The following is an 18138-nucleotide window of genomic DNA, read 5'->3' as shown; positions in this document are numbered from 1 at the left end:
CTGGGCAACCTGCTCTAGCTGACACTGCTTGAGCAGGGGCATCGGACCAGTTTATCTCCAAAGACCCCTTCCAACCCCAGCTATTCTATGATTCTTCCAGGAGAAAGAGATGCACCACTTCTGGGATCACAGATACTTTGGTTTCCCTGCAATTACTGTTCCTGTTCATTTTGGGAGATGTTGTACTAGAATACTGGCACAATATGATATTTTTCATCTAAATAAACATAGGTTTTCTTATGGATGATTACTAGACTGAATCTCTTTGCATCAGTTGACATCAAGTCATTCTATACATGTTTTTTTGTAGTGGTTGAGTGTTCAGCCTCCAAAAGAGAAATTAGTATCATCTCACAGTAATGGGATCATATGTCCTTACCTCTTTGGAAGAGAATTTTGCTGATTTAAACTGAACTGCAATTAGTAATGCTAACAGCTTTGTTAAGTAGCCTGCTCTGGAGTTTCTACTACCTTAGATTCATTTTTATACCAAATTAATCTGATCATTCTTTACTCTTTATTTCCCTCAGCACAAAGACCTGAGAGTGAGCACTTCTGTACATAAAACACCAACACTTTAGAAAAATACATTTTCTTAACTTCCTTTCCTTTGTATGTGACAGGAAAGGAATGAGGAACTCTATGGTTTTCTCTTGGCAATCATTAAATGCATGCAGTTGACTGATCATCAGGATACAACACTGTTCAAATGCAGAACTTCACTGCTGGGTTTTGTTTCCTCATTGCTGGAAGCACGAAGCTGGGAAACACTAAAAAACATGATCAAAGGGCTGAAGCAGGGCATTGGGATTTGGCACACCTCAGTAGGACTATCTACCTAGCAAGCTGTGAATCAGGGACTTCATCCTTTTCCTCTAACTCAGTGTCCAAGATGGTTCCTGCTGGTTTCTTGTCATGTTGGTAGACCCTGCTCAGGTGGACCCTGAAGGTGCCACAACACCTATAGCAAGCGTGGTGCTGTCTCACCTCTGCCTGGCGCCGTCACCCACCTGCCCTGCTGCTGCTGCGCGGGAGCAGAGCCTGGCAGGGGGCTAGGCCCAGCTGAGGCAGTGCTCTGGCATCACTGGAAGCACTGAGCACTCCATTCTTATCCTCTTCCCCAGCTGTCTGCCAGCCACTGCCAGTTAAAACATCGATTTACTACGACTTCTCTAGGAAGCAGCAGGAGGAAGGCAAGGCGGTGGAAGATGGAGTTGGGGCATGGTGGGGAGGGGGGACCATGGGGGGCACAGTGGCGAGGGCAGGGTGGCAGGAGGCGCTGCTTGGGGCAGGGCTGGGCCGCCTGGCGCTCTGATAGTGAGGACAGGCGCCGGAGGGGGAGAGGCCGCCACCAAAACCGCCACCGCGCTTGCGACCGGCACCGGCCGCGCCCCCCACGGGCGCCATCTTCCCGCCGTACCGGGGGGGCGGGGCCGCCGCCTCGCCCCGCCCTCCGCACTGAGGGGTGGAGCCGCGCGCGGCCCCACCCCCTCGGGCTCGGCGCGGGGGGTGGCGGCCGGGCGCCATCTTGTTGCCGCTGGCGGCTACTCTGCGGGAGGGCGCGGCGGCGCTCGGCTCCTTCCCCGCATCGGCCCTTGCGCGGCCGCGGGCGCAGCGATGAGCGCGGAAGCGGCGGACCGCGAAGCCGCCACGTCCAGCCGGCCCTGCACGCCGCCGCAGACCTCCTGGTTTGAGTTCCTGCTGGAGGAGGCGCTGCTGGAGCAGCACCTGCGGAAGGCCTCCCCCGGTGCGTGCGGCGCGGCGCGGGCCCGCCCCGGCGGCAGCCCCTCGCCCGCGGCGCCCTGGCGGCGCCCCCGGCCCCTCCCGGGCCCCGGCGGCGCAGCGCTCGCTCGTGGCCCGCGAGCCCTTCCCTCCCCTTGCGGCCTGCGGCCCGGCGTCGGGGCGCCGCGGGGCTGGGCCGGGGGTGTGACCGGCCCCAAGGGCGGTTGGGGCTCAGGCGCGGGGGGGGGGCGGGCCGAGGGCTCCCCGGGGAGGGGGCGGGCGGTGGTGCCCCTGGCGCGGGTGGCGAGGAGGGCGGGGATGCGGCTGGGTTAAAAAGAGACTCGAGACGCGGCGTTAACAGTTACAGCGATGCAGCATTAGTTAAAGTAAGCGAGAACGTATTTTTCTTTTCTGCATTAAATTTCCTATTTGGGAATGCTTTTTCTCTGTCTTTCCTGTGTGGTAGATCATTTTCCTTCTGCATAGATGAATTTTTTCTGGAGAAGTGGTGCAAGAAGTTGTCAGTGCTTCATTTGAAAGCGCTATTTATAAAACATTACAGCTGGCATCTGAATTCCCCCCCCCCTTGAGTCTTGCTAGCTTCAAGAGCTAGAGTCCTACCGGAGTTTTGGTGCTGAAATTGCTCTTATCTACTTAAAAACTGGAATGAATAGAAATCTGTATCAGAAATGAGTAAAAATGTATTATAAGAAACTTGCCATATTTAAAGGTAGCTAATCTCTTGAAGATCATAAAGGGGAATTGTTTTTTTCAGTACCTGAATTCTGCTAAAAGGTGGAGGAGACAGGCAAACCTAGGACAGTATTGCTTTTACAAAAAACAAATTTAAGCGCAGCCTACATCAATGTGCTTAGTTCTTGTGGTGTTACTTTCCAATTAAAAATATTGATTAATGTCAGTTTTATGTTTCACAAAATTCAGAGATTAATCATTTTGATTTATCTTCAGTTCTTCAAAACAGCCCTAAGATACAGGACAGACACTGTTACTATAAGAAAGAGATTTGAGGGATTTAATTTTTTTTCATTTATCAAACTAATGTTGTTTTCTCCTAAATATATTCAAAAATACCAGAAGTTCTTCATAAATATAGAGAAGAATTATAAATGGCTATATATTTTCATGTCAGCTAACTTACAATTTCAATGGACAGTACTTACTTTCCTCAGATATAATATCTGAAATTAGTTAATACAAAATAGTGAAAATAAATGAAAATATGAGAGTGCAATTACTATGGTTGAGTAAACTTGGTTAAATGAAGACATGTGAGTAGTCTGATTCAATTCAACATAAATGAGATGTCCTCTGGGATCAGAATCAGCTAGGTGAAAATATCAAACGCTAGGTATAAATACTAAGGAGATATGTTCTCTGTTCGTGGTCACAACTGCAGTAAGAAATGAATTTCTGGGCTTATATGAAATCTGAAGAGTGGCTGTGTTTTCTGCAGATCCACCACCTGTACAGCTGATTGTCCAGTTCTTGGAACAAGCTTCCAAGCCATCAGTGAATGAACAGAACCAAGTCCAGCCGCCGCCTGATAACAAAAGAAATCGCATTTTAAAACTCCTTGCTCTTAAAGTTGCTGCTCATCTGAAGTGGGATTTGGATGTATTAGAGAAAAGGTATGGGCTGTATGTTTCATGCTGAAGTTGTTAAACTAAGAAGTGGCATGGTTCTTTATTTTAACAAGCAGGAATCAGTCTTACTCTCTGTTCTGACAGTATCTTTCTTAGATTAAGATAAGTCCTGGGTCTGGCAATTGGAATCAAGTTCAATTTCCTCTGTAGGTTAGAAAAGCTTTGATAGAAGATTCGTGAAAGCAATGTCTGTGAGCAAATCAATACTGTTAATAAGTTAAAGAGGAAAAATAGTGGGACTTGAGCATTGCGGTGCCTAAACACCCACGGCATCCTTGGTAAGGATGAGGTTTAGGTTAGGTTTTTCTCCTATGACAAAGCCAGCAGAAGTTTCCCCATCCTGACATGCTTTTTTTAATCTTTTACCACAGTTTGCTATTGTTTCAATTTTGCTGATGTAGAGCACCTCCGTCTATCTGTGAACTAGATCACTGAACTGAGTATGGTTGAAACAAACTCCTTTTTTACCCCAAATTTTACTGAATGACCTTGCAAGTAGTTAGATAGGCATAGTTACAACAGAAGGTAGGAGAGCCAGGAACAACTTTATTCTGGCAGTGCTAAGCATATCAGGGAACTGCCCTTCAGCAGTGTAAAAGCTTAATGGATAAGACTTGTTCTCCTCCACCTTTTCATTCCGTATTACCGTTGTCAGACACAGGGCTGCAGACTTCTTGAAAGAAGAAAGTTTTAAGTTCCGTAAAAATTGCATTGATGCATCAACTCTGAGTGTGTGATTAAAAAAAAAAAAGTTTTTAAAAAATCACGTTATAGCATCTTATTTCTCTTGAATTGATCTGAAAATTATGTTTTTTATAATGTGTTATAGAAATTTTCTAATTTCAGAAATATTTTGAAAAGCTTTATTCCTTCAAATTTCTGGTAGGGTTTATCTCTTCCTCAATACTTTTCTTTTTGTATTCTTCTTACTATATGAAAGCTATATTTTTCTTTTTTCTTCAGGTAGTGTGCTATAGTGAGCAGTAGAAGGATTTGGAATGAGATATCCCTGGTTGTTCTGCCAGCAAGTTTTCTTTTTCTTTTTCTTTTTTTTTTTTAATAAGAGATGACAAAAATACTGTGTCATATTTATCTACCTTATTGAAGCATTATGGGGCTGAATTACTGATTGTCAAAGTACCTTTGCAAGGCACAGTAGCAGGCAATGTAGTGAAGTCTTTATTGTGGTTAGTTATGAAAGTATTGTATGGACATAGGTATTTTATATACAGTAAGGGTTTTCTTATAGTTTAGTTTAGAAAAGCCCTCACTTATATATTCCTATATAGCAACTTTCAAAAGACTGCTGCTATTTTTGCAGGAATTCCTATCTGTTCTTGGCATATTTTTTGTCAGTTAATATCTTTACTTCTTGAAATACAAATATAATCCTGATTTATAAATCAGTCCTACGGTATGACAATATTGGACTGATTCTGGGATTCTGTAGGAATGTTTTGTCGCTCTTTTATTTGAGAGAGAGAGCAAGACAGTCTGAACTGCTTTCTACTACAGAGATGCGTTGAATTAGCAGTTGTAAGAGTTCTTGTTCTTCTAGCTTATGAAGCCTAAGGTTGTTCTTAAATAAAAACCATACTTCTTGTCTTTTAACTGATTATACCCAGACATTCAGTCATGCTAGTTAAAACAAACAAACAAACAAACAAACAAACTTCAGCTCAGCTTTTTTTTTTTTTTTTTTTTTTTTAACAACTTCTGATGTTAAAGATACTTAAAGGATGTTCTACTGTTGCCAATGAAAACAAGATTCTTGGACCTCATGTAGTAAAAAGAACATTCATGAGCTTTGTTAGTTTGAAACAACAGCTTGATAACATACTTGGAGTCTGACATGACACAAGGCCTAAAATTCACTAAATGGGAATGCTGGTGTTGGTTACTAGAAGTGTAGTTTGTCAGTTGTTTTTGATGCTGGTTGCAAAGCAGGTTCTTTTTTCTCAAGGTTGAAGGTACTTTGGCAGCAGCTGATTACTGCTACTTTAGACCTCTTTGTCAGAAAAAGGTTTGAAATTAGAAGCAGTGTTTCAGTTGTGTTAAATTATTCATTGGAAGCCTAGAGTGGTGCATTCCTGCCTGCATGCCTTCTCTTTTTATCAGGAAAGGCTCTGCCCCAACTGATATATGGTTTTACTTATTCTGGCTTACAGTGGAACACGGTCTATTCCAGTTCTTAGTGTTAAATTCACTGTGTGCTGGCAGATGCTGCAGAATGGGAGACAAGCCATGATAACAGAGACATCCTCTTTACTGGAGGGTAATCTCACTTCCATTGCAAGTGTTTTTTACCATCTGGAAGTATGGTCTGGGACTGTTTTGAGAAGAATTTCTTACTGGTTGGGAGTTCTTGTTGTAGATGGCTGGATTACTTTAGGGGGTATGTCTGTGCACACTAACTCAATGGTGCATAGAAGCAGTTCAGCTGTGTTAGGGCAACCCTTCACCTGGGCTGACCTGTGCTACTAATATTGCTGACTGCTTCACATACCCTGTAAAAGCCATCTGATCTAGAGCATTTCATTATGCTAAAAGGATGTAATAACCTATGGAAGTTAGGGTAATAAGTAATAATACAGTATTGATTAGCTGTGTATATTATCTAGATATTCCAGAAACAGGATTACTGTATGAAATATCTGTTTCTCTATTTTTTTAATAGCTTATCTGTTCCTGTACTGAACATGCTGCTGAATGAACTTCTGTGTATCAGCAAAGTTCCCCCAGGAACTAAACATGTGGATGTAGACCTGTCCAGCTTACCCCCGACCACTGCAATGGCTATACTACTCTACAATAGATGGTAAACAACCTCAAGGCAATAATCTTAACATCATGATAGTACTTCTTTATGTTTTCTGCTTACTGTGCACTTCTACATATATAGAGAATTTCAGAGTCTGTATTTAGTAATAATAATTTGTGATCTGTAGATGTGTGGTAGCAAGTGGCTGAGTCTGAAAAGAAATTCTAAAGCTGTTTCTGTTCCCTAACAAAATATTCAAGGTAGTGTTTTGAACTGTCACCTTTATAAAGATAAAAATCTTGTTGTCTTACAGCTTTTTATGGACATAAAAATTTCTTTCATCTTCCACTCAAGAGCATATCTACTATTTATTCAAATTGAGTATAGTATCTGAAATCATAAATTGCTATTTTTAAGAGGCACGTGAGCAGTTTATTACACTTCTGAGGCTAACACCACTCTTCACTTAATTCTCCCCTCTTTGTAGGGCCATAAGGACCATTGTTCAAAGTAGTTTTCCTGTAAAACAAGTGAAACCTGGGCCACCTCAGTTAAATGTGTAAGTTACAAATATAATTAACTTGGATTTCGTGTTTGTTTTGTAATCACAAACCACATTTATACTTGGGTTAAGCATTAATATGTTGTGGTTGTTTAAAATGGCTAATTGTAACATGGAAAACTTGCATTTATTTTAAGTATATTCTTATTTTCCTGTCAGACATGTAAACATACAGATATGTATTAAGTATGGTTCCACTTGTTTAATACGTTATAATCTCTGTCAATTCACAGAAGCAAGAAAAATCACGAAAGAAAAGGAGATGGCTATTTCTCCTGGGGATGATACTTATTCTCTAGTCTAGTTTAAACAGGGTACATTTCTTGCATCCTGTCATAACTTTCACCAGCTTGCCTAATATAGTTGTCTTATTATAGCAATTCACCAAATTATATCTGATAACCTGAGAAATAATATTTTCATCTGTTTCATTAGGCAATAATTTATAATTTAAAGTCAAGATCCAAGTCTCATTCTAGAAGTTATGTGGCTTTGCTTGCAACCTATGCTTGGAGTTGATTTTTACATTATAAATTTCTCTGGAAGGTATCACTGAAGTGCTCTCAACTTTAAAATGAACATGAATACCAGGTATACTCTAGCATTAGATGAATAGAACTCATATCTGTTTGAGAGAGCCTATTAAGTATATTGATTTAAAATACTAATTTTCCTATAAATCTTGTATTGTCTCCTCTTTATCTGAGTCTAATCCTGAATGGGAAGATTCTGTATGGGGAAATAAGTTAAATACTTCTCATTTTTGCATCATCACATGAACCCTCACCCTGACAAAAGCTCGTGTAGTTCATAATGGAGAAACTTCAAAAGAACGAGTCTATGAAAGCTGATTTTTTTTCCTGATAGTTTTGCTAATGTTAACAGTTTGCCATGATAAGGTTTTAAAAAAAATTGGCTTTGGAAACTTTCAAACTTCCATTTTCTTAAACCACTTTCGCAGTCTAAACTCTCTTTCCATTACAGTTCTGTATTTCAGATAAAGATAGATAAGAACATTCAATAATGCTGCCTAAGTGATTTTAAAAATGTAATTATGTGAAACTTATTTGAGAATTAATCATTGTGGTCTAGAACATGAAGTAAAATAACATGCTAGTTTGCTTTATAACTGAGATCTTGTTCTCTTCTCCTAATATATTTTTCCAGGATGAATCAGGTGCAACAAGAAAAGGAACTAACTGAAAACATTTTGAAAGTGGTGAGATTTTTTGCTTTATATTTGCTTGATCTGAAATATAAATATGAATGCACAAAGAGCCACCAGCAGCAGCACAATACTGTTAGATACAGTACATTTTTTTTTCTATATTTGTGTATACACCTCTCAGTCTTTCATGAATTGTAGTTAGTAAGCTTGTTCACCAATGCCAGTATCTGCTACTATTCCAGTATGTTTATATTGGACAGTGTTATCTCTGCTTTGCATGTTGTCTGTGATCAAAATGTTCCTTTGTCAGTCTGTCCTTGAGGCCATATGAATTGAGCAAGCACCTACACAATCAGCATGTGATTAAGAATTAAGGCCATGACATATTTGGTCTGTAAAATCATATGGCAACAAAATGGAGTGTTTATGACTTTTTGTTAAAGGATTTAGTAGTTGTGTATTTTATGTTTGTAGCTTTGAACAGAATGCTAGTTGTGCCTGAAGTGTCTCCTTTTGAGAGAACCAAGAAAGAGGAGGAACAAACCCTCTACTTCCATAAGTAGCCTAGCTCAATTTCCTGCTCTTGAGCTTCTTAGAATCAGTTGATGTGTAACTGTTTTACCACTTCATCATAAGTTGTGAGAAAATCTTGCTACAAATCTTTTAATTCAAACAGAAGCTGTTTTTATTTCAGCTGTGAAATAGTAACTTAGAATTTATAACCCAACTGTTGCAGAACTTGCTAACACTCAGAAAATTGACAGCAAGGAGTAGGTGAGACTGACAAAATAAATTGTCTGTTTGTTTGATTCAACTGAAATACAGAAGTTAGAGAGCTCCTTATGGAAAGTAAGGATCCGATCCGGTTTCTCTGAGTAGCTGAAAGTGAACTGGAAGTCGCAAATTTCTTTATTGTACAAGAAATACAGGAGCAGATTCTACAAAGCAATAAGATAGGTGTATCATAGTTAAGGACATTTTTATTATCCTTTTACTTTATTGTGACATTTTTAATGTAAATTTAAACCCAAAGCTAAACTCAAAACCAAGAGAGTAATTTTTTAAATGCATTTGAACTATTATAGCTGAAAGAGCAGGCAGCTGATTCCATCCTCGTGCTAGAAGGAGCACTTAAATTAAACAAAGATCTTTATGTCCACACTATAAGAACTCTGGATTTGTTAGCCATGGAGCCTGGTATGGTGAATGGAGAAACAGAGAGTTCCACAGCTGGACTGAAAATCAGTGCGGAGGAGATAGAGTGCCAGGTACTTTACACTCTAAACTAAAGCTTTCCGTTTATTTGTGCCTTTAGACATAGGAACAAATAATATTTTGAGATAAACTATAGTATTTTTCTGTTGATCTTTGTGTCCTGTCTTTGATGCAATAAGATCACGTTATTGACTTCACTTTTTTGATTACTCAGACTTGTTTCAACATTGTAAATATTGTTGCTCACTTTTTTTTTCCCCACGATGCCTCACTTTTTCCCCCTTTGCAGTAAACCACTGTATGGCAAGGGTTGTTTTTTGCACTGTTTGTAGGATTACATGCAAATCATAGTATGTGTAATTTCAAAATGCCTGTGCAAAATTACTTGTACTGAGATCACAGTTTAAAAGAAAGAATCTACTGAAGTACGTGAGGTATATGCAGTATATGTCAGCATACTGGATAAAACTTAAAATAGTTTACACTGTGTGTAAGGATCGAGCTGAAAAAGTTAATGTTCTGTTAAATGTATTTTTACATAAATTTCAAGATAATACATTTTATATCAATGTTGTTTGCAGGTTTGCTATGATTTGGGTGCAATCTACTTTCAACAAGGTTCTACAAATGCAGCTGTTCATGAAAATGCTAAAGAAAAATTTTTCAGAACAAAGGAGTTGATTGCGAAGGTACTGAGAGTTTTATTACAATGTATATTCAACTTTTATAAAAATGATTTCTTTCAAAAATTTTGCTTATTTCTTTAGTAATGTAAGAACTGTTATGATATGCGTGTTTTTTAAAGTAAGTTCATGGGATTTTGACAGCAATTTTTGCTGTATTCCTTTTAGCATTGTGCCTACTTAAAATTAGACTTCTCTTCATCAGCTGCAAAGCTGCTGCTTTGTTCTGCACTTTGCAATGAATATTCTCTTATGGAAATTGTATTGATGCAAGAAATGCAAAGTAACATCTCCATTGTTAGTATTAACCTCACTGAACAGCATGTTCTGTGTCCTTTGTAGAATTTTAACAGTGATGTTACCTTCATGAGGAATATGAACAAGAATAGGAAATGTTGTAAGGGTAGTTCTTCCTTGGAAATCAGATTTTCTGTACTGACTTGAAAACAAGGGTATCATTTTTATTTACTATTAAAATATGCTTCCTTTTTCATTTTGTTTCATATTTCTATTTACAAAATTGTAAATCTCAGGTTTTTTATTTAAACAGACAAAACATGACATGGTCTAAACTCTAAAAAGCATGCATAAAAGCATGCTTTTTAAAGATGCATGCATGCATATACATATACGTGCGTTATTTTACTGTTTTGTTGTTACTTGGAGAAATTGTGGGTTTTCATTTGTGTCTTAGGATTAAGCTTATGTTTCTTAATATTTTCGCCACTGAGATTTGATCAACTCTTACCTTTCAGACTGGTTCATCATCGCTTCATTGTACCATAGATGAAGAACGGTTAGCTGGGTACTGTCAAGCTTGTGGAGTTCTTACCTCATCGTCTGATGATTCATCCCAACAGGCTACTCCTTATAGTCAAATCCATAGCTGTATGAAATCTGGCAACTATCAGGTAGCGTGCTTTAAAAAAAAAAAACAAAAAAAACAAAAAAAAACCCCAAAAAACAAACCACCACCACCAACAACAAAAAACCTTATTTTGAAGTGTTGATGATTCTAGCTGATCTGATTTGGATTTTAAGTAATATTTAAGTGTTCCAATTAACCATTAATATACCCTTTTGGAACATTCTCTTCTATATTAGTTATGTTATATTCTTGTATAGTAGATCAAAATATTTTGGATTTCAAATAATGTAAATAATTCTTACTAGTTGATATATGAAACTTTGAGGTAAACTATAATTCTCTGGATTTCAGGGAATGTTGCTGCTGAGATGTGCAAGTTGGTTGTTTATATTCTTTAACTCTGATTTTCTGATGCTAGAAAAAGTACTACTTTTGGTCCTTTGATTTGTGAAGTGCTTATAATGTTGTTATATAGTTATGTCTAGTTGTTTGTAATGCCTTTTTAAGACTACATATGAGTTTAAGCTGCTTCTGTCAGTTTGATCACTTTCACCTGCAGCAAATCACTTTATCTGTACCTTTCGAATTATCCATTGAATATTCCAACTGTGTTTGTGTTGTAGGACTTAGTGAAGATATTCCTTGAAGATAATCTAGCCCTCAGTTTACCTGTTCAGTTCAGGCAATCAGTGCTAAGAGAACTCTTCCAAAAAGCTCAACAAGGGTGAGACATTAAATAATGAACTGTACAATGATGGTGAAAAGCAATTTTCATTAGTTTTCCATGGATAGTATACAAAGTTTTCCATGTTTTCCATGGATAGTATACAAAGTCTTCTAAGAACAAATTATTTGTATCCAAGGAACTTCAGCCGTTATTTCTGTTAGCAATAGTCTAAACCATGTCTTCCAACTAAGGAACTGGGCTGTGGTGTGTCTCTCTGTGGCCTCATAAGGGAAAATTTTGTAAGTATTAACACTTACATGTGTGAAAAACATAGTTAATCATGTACATATATATTTTTAATTTTTAACTAAGCCTCTTGAAAGCTCTTCTAAAACCTGTAGTCAAAACTGGTCATGCTAACCATGCTAAACAGCAGTATTGTAGGAGACATACTTTGTTAGGCAAACTGACAGCGTGGTCATCTGTGACTAGGAACCTCACACACTGCAGAACCAGGTCAAGGCTGGAGGGCTAGGGTGGTACCTGCGTAATATGCATAGAGAGTTAGGCACATGACAAGGGCAACCTGTGGATATCTCCCAGCTGGGAAATGCTGAACACATAGCCGCATCCAAAATTCAGCCTCTTCTCTGGAGCTTAGGGACTTTAATGCAGGCTACATGGAAAGCATTTCCATATAACTGAGATAAAAATTATCCTCTGAAGGGAAGGCACTTATGAGTATTTCAGTTAAAGAGTGAGTAAGGCTCAGTTTAAAAAACACATCTGTGAGAAAAAAGAAATGTTAGTGGTGGCAGCCTCTTATGTAAGAGCTTAGCAGTTACTGAATTCAGCTTTCTCTTCAGCTAGAGAAGAGTCAAATCTGTCTCACTAGAAGAGGATCTTAGAAGAGGCTATAGCTTAGGCACTGTACTGAAGTGTCTTCTCTCTGGCTGAAACTGAGTACCTTCAGTGATCAGTGCTAGACTGGTGGAGGAGCATGACTTCACGATCTGGTTGTTAAGACACCCAACCTAAGAGAGTTCTGGTTTTGTTTTGGTTTTGTCCAGTGATTGGGTATTGTGAGTTGCATAAATGCTCCTCAAGTCCTCTGAGCTGTGCCAGCCGTGCCCGGGGCATGGCAACCAAGAAGAGACCCACCTTTGTGCCAGTCATACGCTTAGAGTCCCAGTGGTGCTTAGGCTGAAGCAATAATGAAGCCTGCAGGTGAAGCAGAACTGTCATCAGGAAGGGAATTTTCAGTCAAAAAGTGAGGTCCTAGGTAAACGTAGGTAGATCCTAAGTACATTTTTTCAGGTTGTGTCTTGGACAGAGACATGTGGTCCAAACTTGTCTTGGGATCTGGCACCTGAAGCTTTGTCTTGGTGACCAACTGTATGTCTGTCAGAGAAGTTCTCTGATCTTGGGTTTTGTATTCATGCAGGAATGATGCTCTGGATGAAATTTGTTTCAAAGTCTGTGCATGCAACACTGTCTGCGATGTGATGCAAGGTCGAACAATTGATATTCAGTTTTGTCAGCTGTTTCTGAAACCCAGCAAAGAGAAAATAGATTTCCTCCTTGAGGTAAGAAATTATTGTCTGAAGGGGACACAGTATTCAGTGAGATTCTCCCCACCCTTATATATACACATTTAAGTACATTTCTCTTTCAAGTAATTCTCTCGAATTTCTAAAGCAGAGAAAAATATTTCATAAGGTAATTTCTCAAACTTTAGTCAACTTTTTTGCACTTAACACAAATACACTCTGTGAAATCAGTCTTGCATCTATATTAATAGTTCCATTTCCTTCTGTTGGGGAGGAACCCATGTCAACCTATTGCTTCAGCCTGGTTTTGAAACTGCTGCTATTTCATTATGTTGTATATAGATACTATTGAATGTTTTCAAGGAACAGATTCTCTAAGACAGAGGTACTGAAAAAAGAAAAATCTGTCCAAGAAGACCAATTTCTCTTACCAGCTCTGTTATAAAAGCTCGTGTGTCACGAAGTGATCCTGAGTTACTATATGTGTGTGGCTTAAAAGTTTCAGTGAGAGGAGCAGCTTTAAGAAGTGATTATTGCCCAAGCTAAACTTTTCTTTGTTGCTTTGCTGTTATTTTCGTATTGACTTTTGTCTAATTTGAGTCTTTTCCTTTGCTTGTCAGCTGCAGCTGTCCTATTTAAGCATGTGGCAAGAATCAGCTGAAAGTGCTGTGTTTCATACCTACTGCTCCCATTAGGTCTTGAACTTGTTTCTTGAAAGAACAGGTTTTTTTAATTTTTTGTAAGCTGGCAATTAAATTCAATTATCTAGCTATTCTTAAACTAGTACAAAAAATGAAAAAAAAATCTTAGAGGATCTTATGGTTTTGCACTGAAAAATGTTAGTTTTTTTTAAAACTTCCATAAAAGAGCTTAAGGTCTGATGAAACTGAGTAATACTGTGGCACTTGGGCATGAGAAAGGAATATGGAGTGTAACTAAGGAAAGATTGGTCTTTTGAAACAGAGTCTCTCCTGTACATGTTTAAAGAAACTCTGGTCCATCTGTGATGGCTACAGTGTTTATCAGATAACTTTGTTACCTCCTTGAGAGAGAGGGTTACTACGTGATACTAATTGTGAGTCAGAAAATTGAGGAATAATACTGTCTGTAACTAAATAATATAAAAGCTTCTAAGGGCACCTTAATTTTTTATTGCTTTCTTTTCCCAGGTTTGTTCAAGGTCAATAAACTTAGAAAATGCTTCAGAATCTTTGAAAAGAAAAATGGCAGCATTTCTCAAGTATGTAGTAGTATTAAGATATCGTGAATTCACAGTTCATAAGCAATGTAATACAACATTATAAATGTTTTGAGAACTTGCAACTGAAAAAAATGAGCCAGAATGTTAACCTTTTCTTTTTTTAACCTTTCTTACATCTCTTCTCTGAGAAAACCCTGTCTTTTGTGCATCTCCCCAAATTGTTTTTGCTGCTTCTGTTTATTTCCATTCTTGGGATTCTGCCCAGTTGCTTTATGACTTACAGGAATTGATAGCATTGGTGGGTAAGACAGAATATGAACTGATATTTTAGCTTTGTTTCTCCTTCCTGATGATGTGTTAACTTTAATTTGTTCAGAAACTTGTGCTTGGGTTTGGAAGATCTTCAGCTTGTCTTCATGATTTCATCTCATGAGCTGTTCATAAAACTACTGAAAGATGATGAACGGAAGCTGCTAATTGATCAAATGCGGAAGAGATCTCCTCGAATCAACCTGTGTACAAAACCTGTGACTTCTTTTTATGATATACCAGGTAGTTTTCACAGCATTTCCATTGTTTTATATGCAGGCAGGCAATATTTATTTTCATGCCTAAAGTTACTATGTGCAGATCTGTCTTCAGAAAAAGCTTAGGGAGAATAATACATCCTGTATTTAGTCAGTGAATGTCATACCTTTTTTTAAGAAGGTCATTTCTCTTCAAAATTTTGCTGATATCTCAACTGAATATACTAAGTATGTTCAGATGAGTGTATGCTAGCTGCCTGAGTGAAGGAGAGGTGTGGCAGTTAGTCTGAACTGCATCTGGCTCTGGGTACTGTTTCCAGAAGGGCTGTCCTGCCTCTGTTTTTACACCCGCACCAATGTTGGTGTGGCTTTGCGGTAAGCTGCACTGGGCATGTCATCTGGATGGGGTTTAAAACCTACTAAAGAGAAACCCAGATTTTTCAACCAGCTTATTTCCCAGATATGTCTGGCTTACCATGCAGCTGCACAAGAGTCAAAGGTAGCGTAAGAGAAGAGGTGCAAGCGGGTGATCAGAGCTGGGAAGAACTAACCCTTTCAGCCATAATGCAGACTTGCATTGACTTAAGTCAGTTGTGGAAAATGCCTATTTTTCCATAAGACAGTACAGAGACACTTTTTGGTGCTCATCTTGAACCTAATACTTACTGTAGCAAAGATAAGGGAATACTCAGAGCTGGTGCTCTGAGAGGAGGGATCATTGCAAGTAACTCTTCAGGTAAGAGGAGCTGGGAAGCTAGCACGAGGTGTTTCTGGAGGGCTATGAAAGGATGTACAGGACCTGTAAAAGCATCGGTGAATTTGCCACTCTAGTGTGATATGTCTAAAATGTCATATGCTAAGGAACTGTAAGGATCTACGTTATGAAAGAATGCCCTAGATAACCTGATTGTTTTTCTTCTAGCTTCAGCAAGTGTCAATATTGGCCAGCTTGAACACCAACTCATATTGTCAGTAGATCCTTGGAGGATTCGCCAGATCTTAATTGAATTGCATGGTATGACTTCAGAACGCCAATTCTGGACAATTTCAAATAAGGTAACTTATTTTGTATGGTCATGAGATAAAATAGTTCAAGTTTTTTTGCCACAGATTTTCATTGTCTTCTTTAAATTATTTGGTTTTTTTAAACCAACTTGACTTTTTCTCTCCATATAAGGGGAATAAGGATACTTATCTAAACTTATGTTCCATATGAAAAGTGTTACAACAAAATGTATAATTTTTTTAAGAAATTACTGGCTTAGTAATGCAGGCATTACTTCTAAGAGTTGCTGTAGCTTTTGCTTTAAATGTTCTGCTCAGTTAGTGATATCCTTTTAGTTTAAATTCCTGTCATTAGTAGTAGCTGGGAGCAGGAATAGTGATATTTTTCTTGGTGGAATAAGGATTTATTGATGATTTTCTTTTCCAATTACTACATGTTCAAAGTACGAATGAAGTAGGGTAGGTAGACATCTTGGATGTAATTTATACATCTGAGCCATACATGTGATGTGAATTCTAAAACCTCTTTTAAATTTCTTTTATATACTTTTCTTTCAGTGGGAAGTACCAAATGTTTATGGCAATGTTATTTTGGGAATTAAAGACAATCTGACTAGGGATTTGGTCTACATCCTCATGGCAAAGGGATTACACTGCAGTGCAATTAAGGTGAGCAAGCCATCTGAACTTACTGGTACGTTTGTTTGGACACTTGAAGTGTAAAAACACCAGAAGTATGGAATGTCCTTTCTAAGGAAAAGGATCAGAGTTGGGAGATGTGGAATATCTAGTAACATAATAACAATGTAATGTAATAACAGGTTAATATTTCTGTCTTGCAAAGTTGCATTAGTAAAATGAGGATAATGGCTTTCCAGTGAGTTGAACCTGGATATAAATTTATTTATATGAAGCTTGATTAGGATGTACTAAATCATGTTGTGTCTGACCCTAGTAGTGATTTGAGACGTTGATACAGCTTGTTGTTATTTTGGCTAAGTGTTTCCCATATGGGACTTATTAGAATACTGTTCATTTGCCTTTAAGTATAGCTGACTACTCTGTAGTTTGCTAAACCACAGGAAAAAAACTAAACTATCTACTTAATACGCCTCTAGTTAATCTTGGTATGTTTTTTTTTTAAATGTCTTGTTTTGTTTGAAAAATCTGTAATGGGGGAACTGCTAACCTTACCCTTAAAAGTCCAAAGGACTCCAAAACATAAAAGGTGATTGTGGGGCTCTTAAATAGGGCTAACCATGCCGGATGCTGAGGCTAGTCCAACCAGGATGGCGCTGTACACCATTCCAACTCTAGTTTTCTTTTTCCTTATGAATCCATTAGGAACCATTAGTGCATGTAATATGAATCCTCTTTGTTACAGGATTTTGTCCATGCAAAGCAGCTTTTTGCTGCTTGCTTGGAGCTTGTGACAGAGTTTTCTCCAAAACTGCGTCAAGTCATGCTGAATGAAATGCTGCTTTTGGACATTTACACTCATGAAGCTGGAGCTGGTGTTTCTGGAGAACGTCCTCCTTCTGATCTTATAAGCAGAGTCCGAGGATATTTGGAAATGAGAGTACCTGGTAAGAACTCTTGCTGTGTTTTCTGAGACACAGTAAAGCACAAAGTTCATAAGGAATAAAAAAGCAATAACTCTGTATTCCAAATGTACCGTTGGAAACAAAATAGTGAAGTTTATGACATTGTTTTTGGTGAATTTTTAGAAGCATGAAATGAGAACAGCAGCATCATGATACCCAAACATTGCTAAACGGAGTCTGAGTGCCACACACAAACAAGTTGAATAGAAAAAATGTCTGCATTTTATCCAAAAGGTTTTGCTAGTTGTTATTGAAGTCCACATAGTTTTACACTGCAGGAATAGTGTAATATTGTTCCAATTGGAAGAAGCTGTTGTTCCTCATACTTTACAAAAGTGAAGTTTTTTATAGGGCTAAGCACCATAATTTTTCTGCAATGAAAGGTATGAAGCAGAAATGGCTAATTAGAGGGAATTGTCTCCACTTATTTTCATATAATGCTGTTTTTCTCCCAAAAATTTTTTTAAACAAAAAGCCCCTTTTCTTCCAGATATTCCTCTTCGACAAGTTATAGCTGAAGAATGTGTTGCCTTCTTGTTAAACTGGCGTGAAAATGAGTACTTGACGATGCAAGTTCCATTACCTCTGGTTCAGACTAATCCTTATGTGAAGGTAATGGGTGTTCAGTCTTAGTGTTAAGTCAGATTGTAACCGACTCTTCCCTGTTTGGGCATTTGTATTTTTAAAAGCATGTACTTTTGTCTCTCACAAGTGTCAATTTTTGTCGCGATAATGAGTGAAGTTAGTCTGGTAAACAAGAAGACGTACCAGGGCTAGGCACTGATTATGTTTGACTGTTGACAAAAGATTTAACTTGTGCTGCAAGAACAGTCGAAACAAACTGCATTTTAGCATGTTACCTGCTGACTGAGTTTGGCCTCAAGCATGAGGCATAAATGCAGTAAAAATTGTGAATCCTAATCTGTTCAAAACACTGTGGT

The 18138-nt window shown here is 38.4% G+C and overlaps 1 protein-coding gene across 2 annotated transcripts in view; it reads left to right on the top strand.

Moving 5' to 3' along the window:
* Positions 1 to 1469: 1469 nt before the first annotated feature.
* The window catches only part of INTS8 (integrator complex subunit 8), a 26229-nt gene continuing 9560 nt past the window's right edge, over positions 1470 to 18138 (top strand). Inside the window, exons 1-16 of one of the 2 annotated variants that reach the window (XM_064507721.1) lie at positions 1470 to 1747; positions 3197 to 3371; positions 6064 to 6204; positions 6635 to 6706; positions 7877 to 7928; positions 8963 to 9145; positions 9674 to 9781; positions 10531 to 10686; positions 11267 to 11367; positions 12755 to 12896; positions 14030 to 14100; positions 14438 to 14613; positions 15511 to 15644; positions 16152 to 16262; positions 16978 to 17179; positions 17688 to 17809. In XM_064507721.1, coding sequence (XP_064363791.1) covers positions 1618 to 1747; positions 3197 to 3371; positions 6064 to 6204; positions 6635 to 6706; positions 7877 to 7928; positions 8963 to 9145; positions 9674 to 9781; positions 10531 to 10686; positions 11267 to 11367; positions 12755 to 12896; positions 14030 to 14100; positions 14438 to 14613; positions 15511 to 15644; positions 16152 to 16262; positions 16978 to 17179; positions 17688 to 17809 — 2076 coding nt within the window. In that variant the 5' untranslated portion in view covers positions 1470 to 1617. Of the gene's footprint in view, positions 1748 to 3196; positions 3372 to 6063; positions 6205 to 6634; positions 6707 to 7176; positions 7301 to 7876; positions 7929 to 8962; positions 9146 to 9673; positions 9782 to 10530; positions 10687 to 11266; positions 11368 to 12754; positions 12897 to 14029; positions 14101 to 14437; positions 14614 to 15510; positions 15645 to 16151; positions 16263 to 16977; positions 17180 to 17687; positions 17810 to 18138 lie in introns of those variants that run through there. The other variant, XM_064507722.1, reaches the window with a different exon arrangement.

This window comes from Dromaius novaehollandiae, chromosome 2 (genome assembly GCF_036370855.1).
Source record: "Dromaius novaehollandiae isolate bDroNov1 chromosome 2, bDroNov1.hap1, whole genome shotgun sequence".
In the NCBI taxonomy this organism is placed as follows: domain Eukaryota; kingdom Metazoa; phylum Chordata; class Aves; order Casuariiformes; family Dromaiidae; genus Dromaius; species Dromaius novaehollandiae.
The sequence above is the reverse complement of the archived record's forward strand: the minus strand, read 5'-3'. Positions and strand labels throughout refer to the sequence as shown.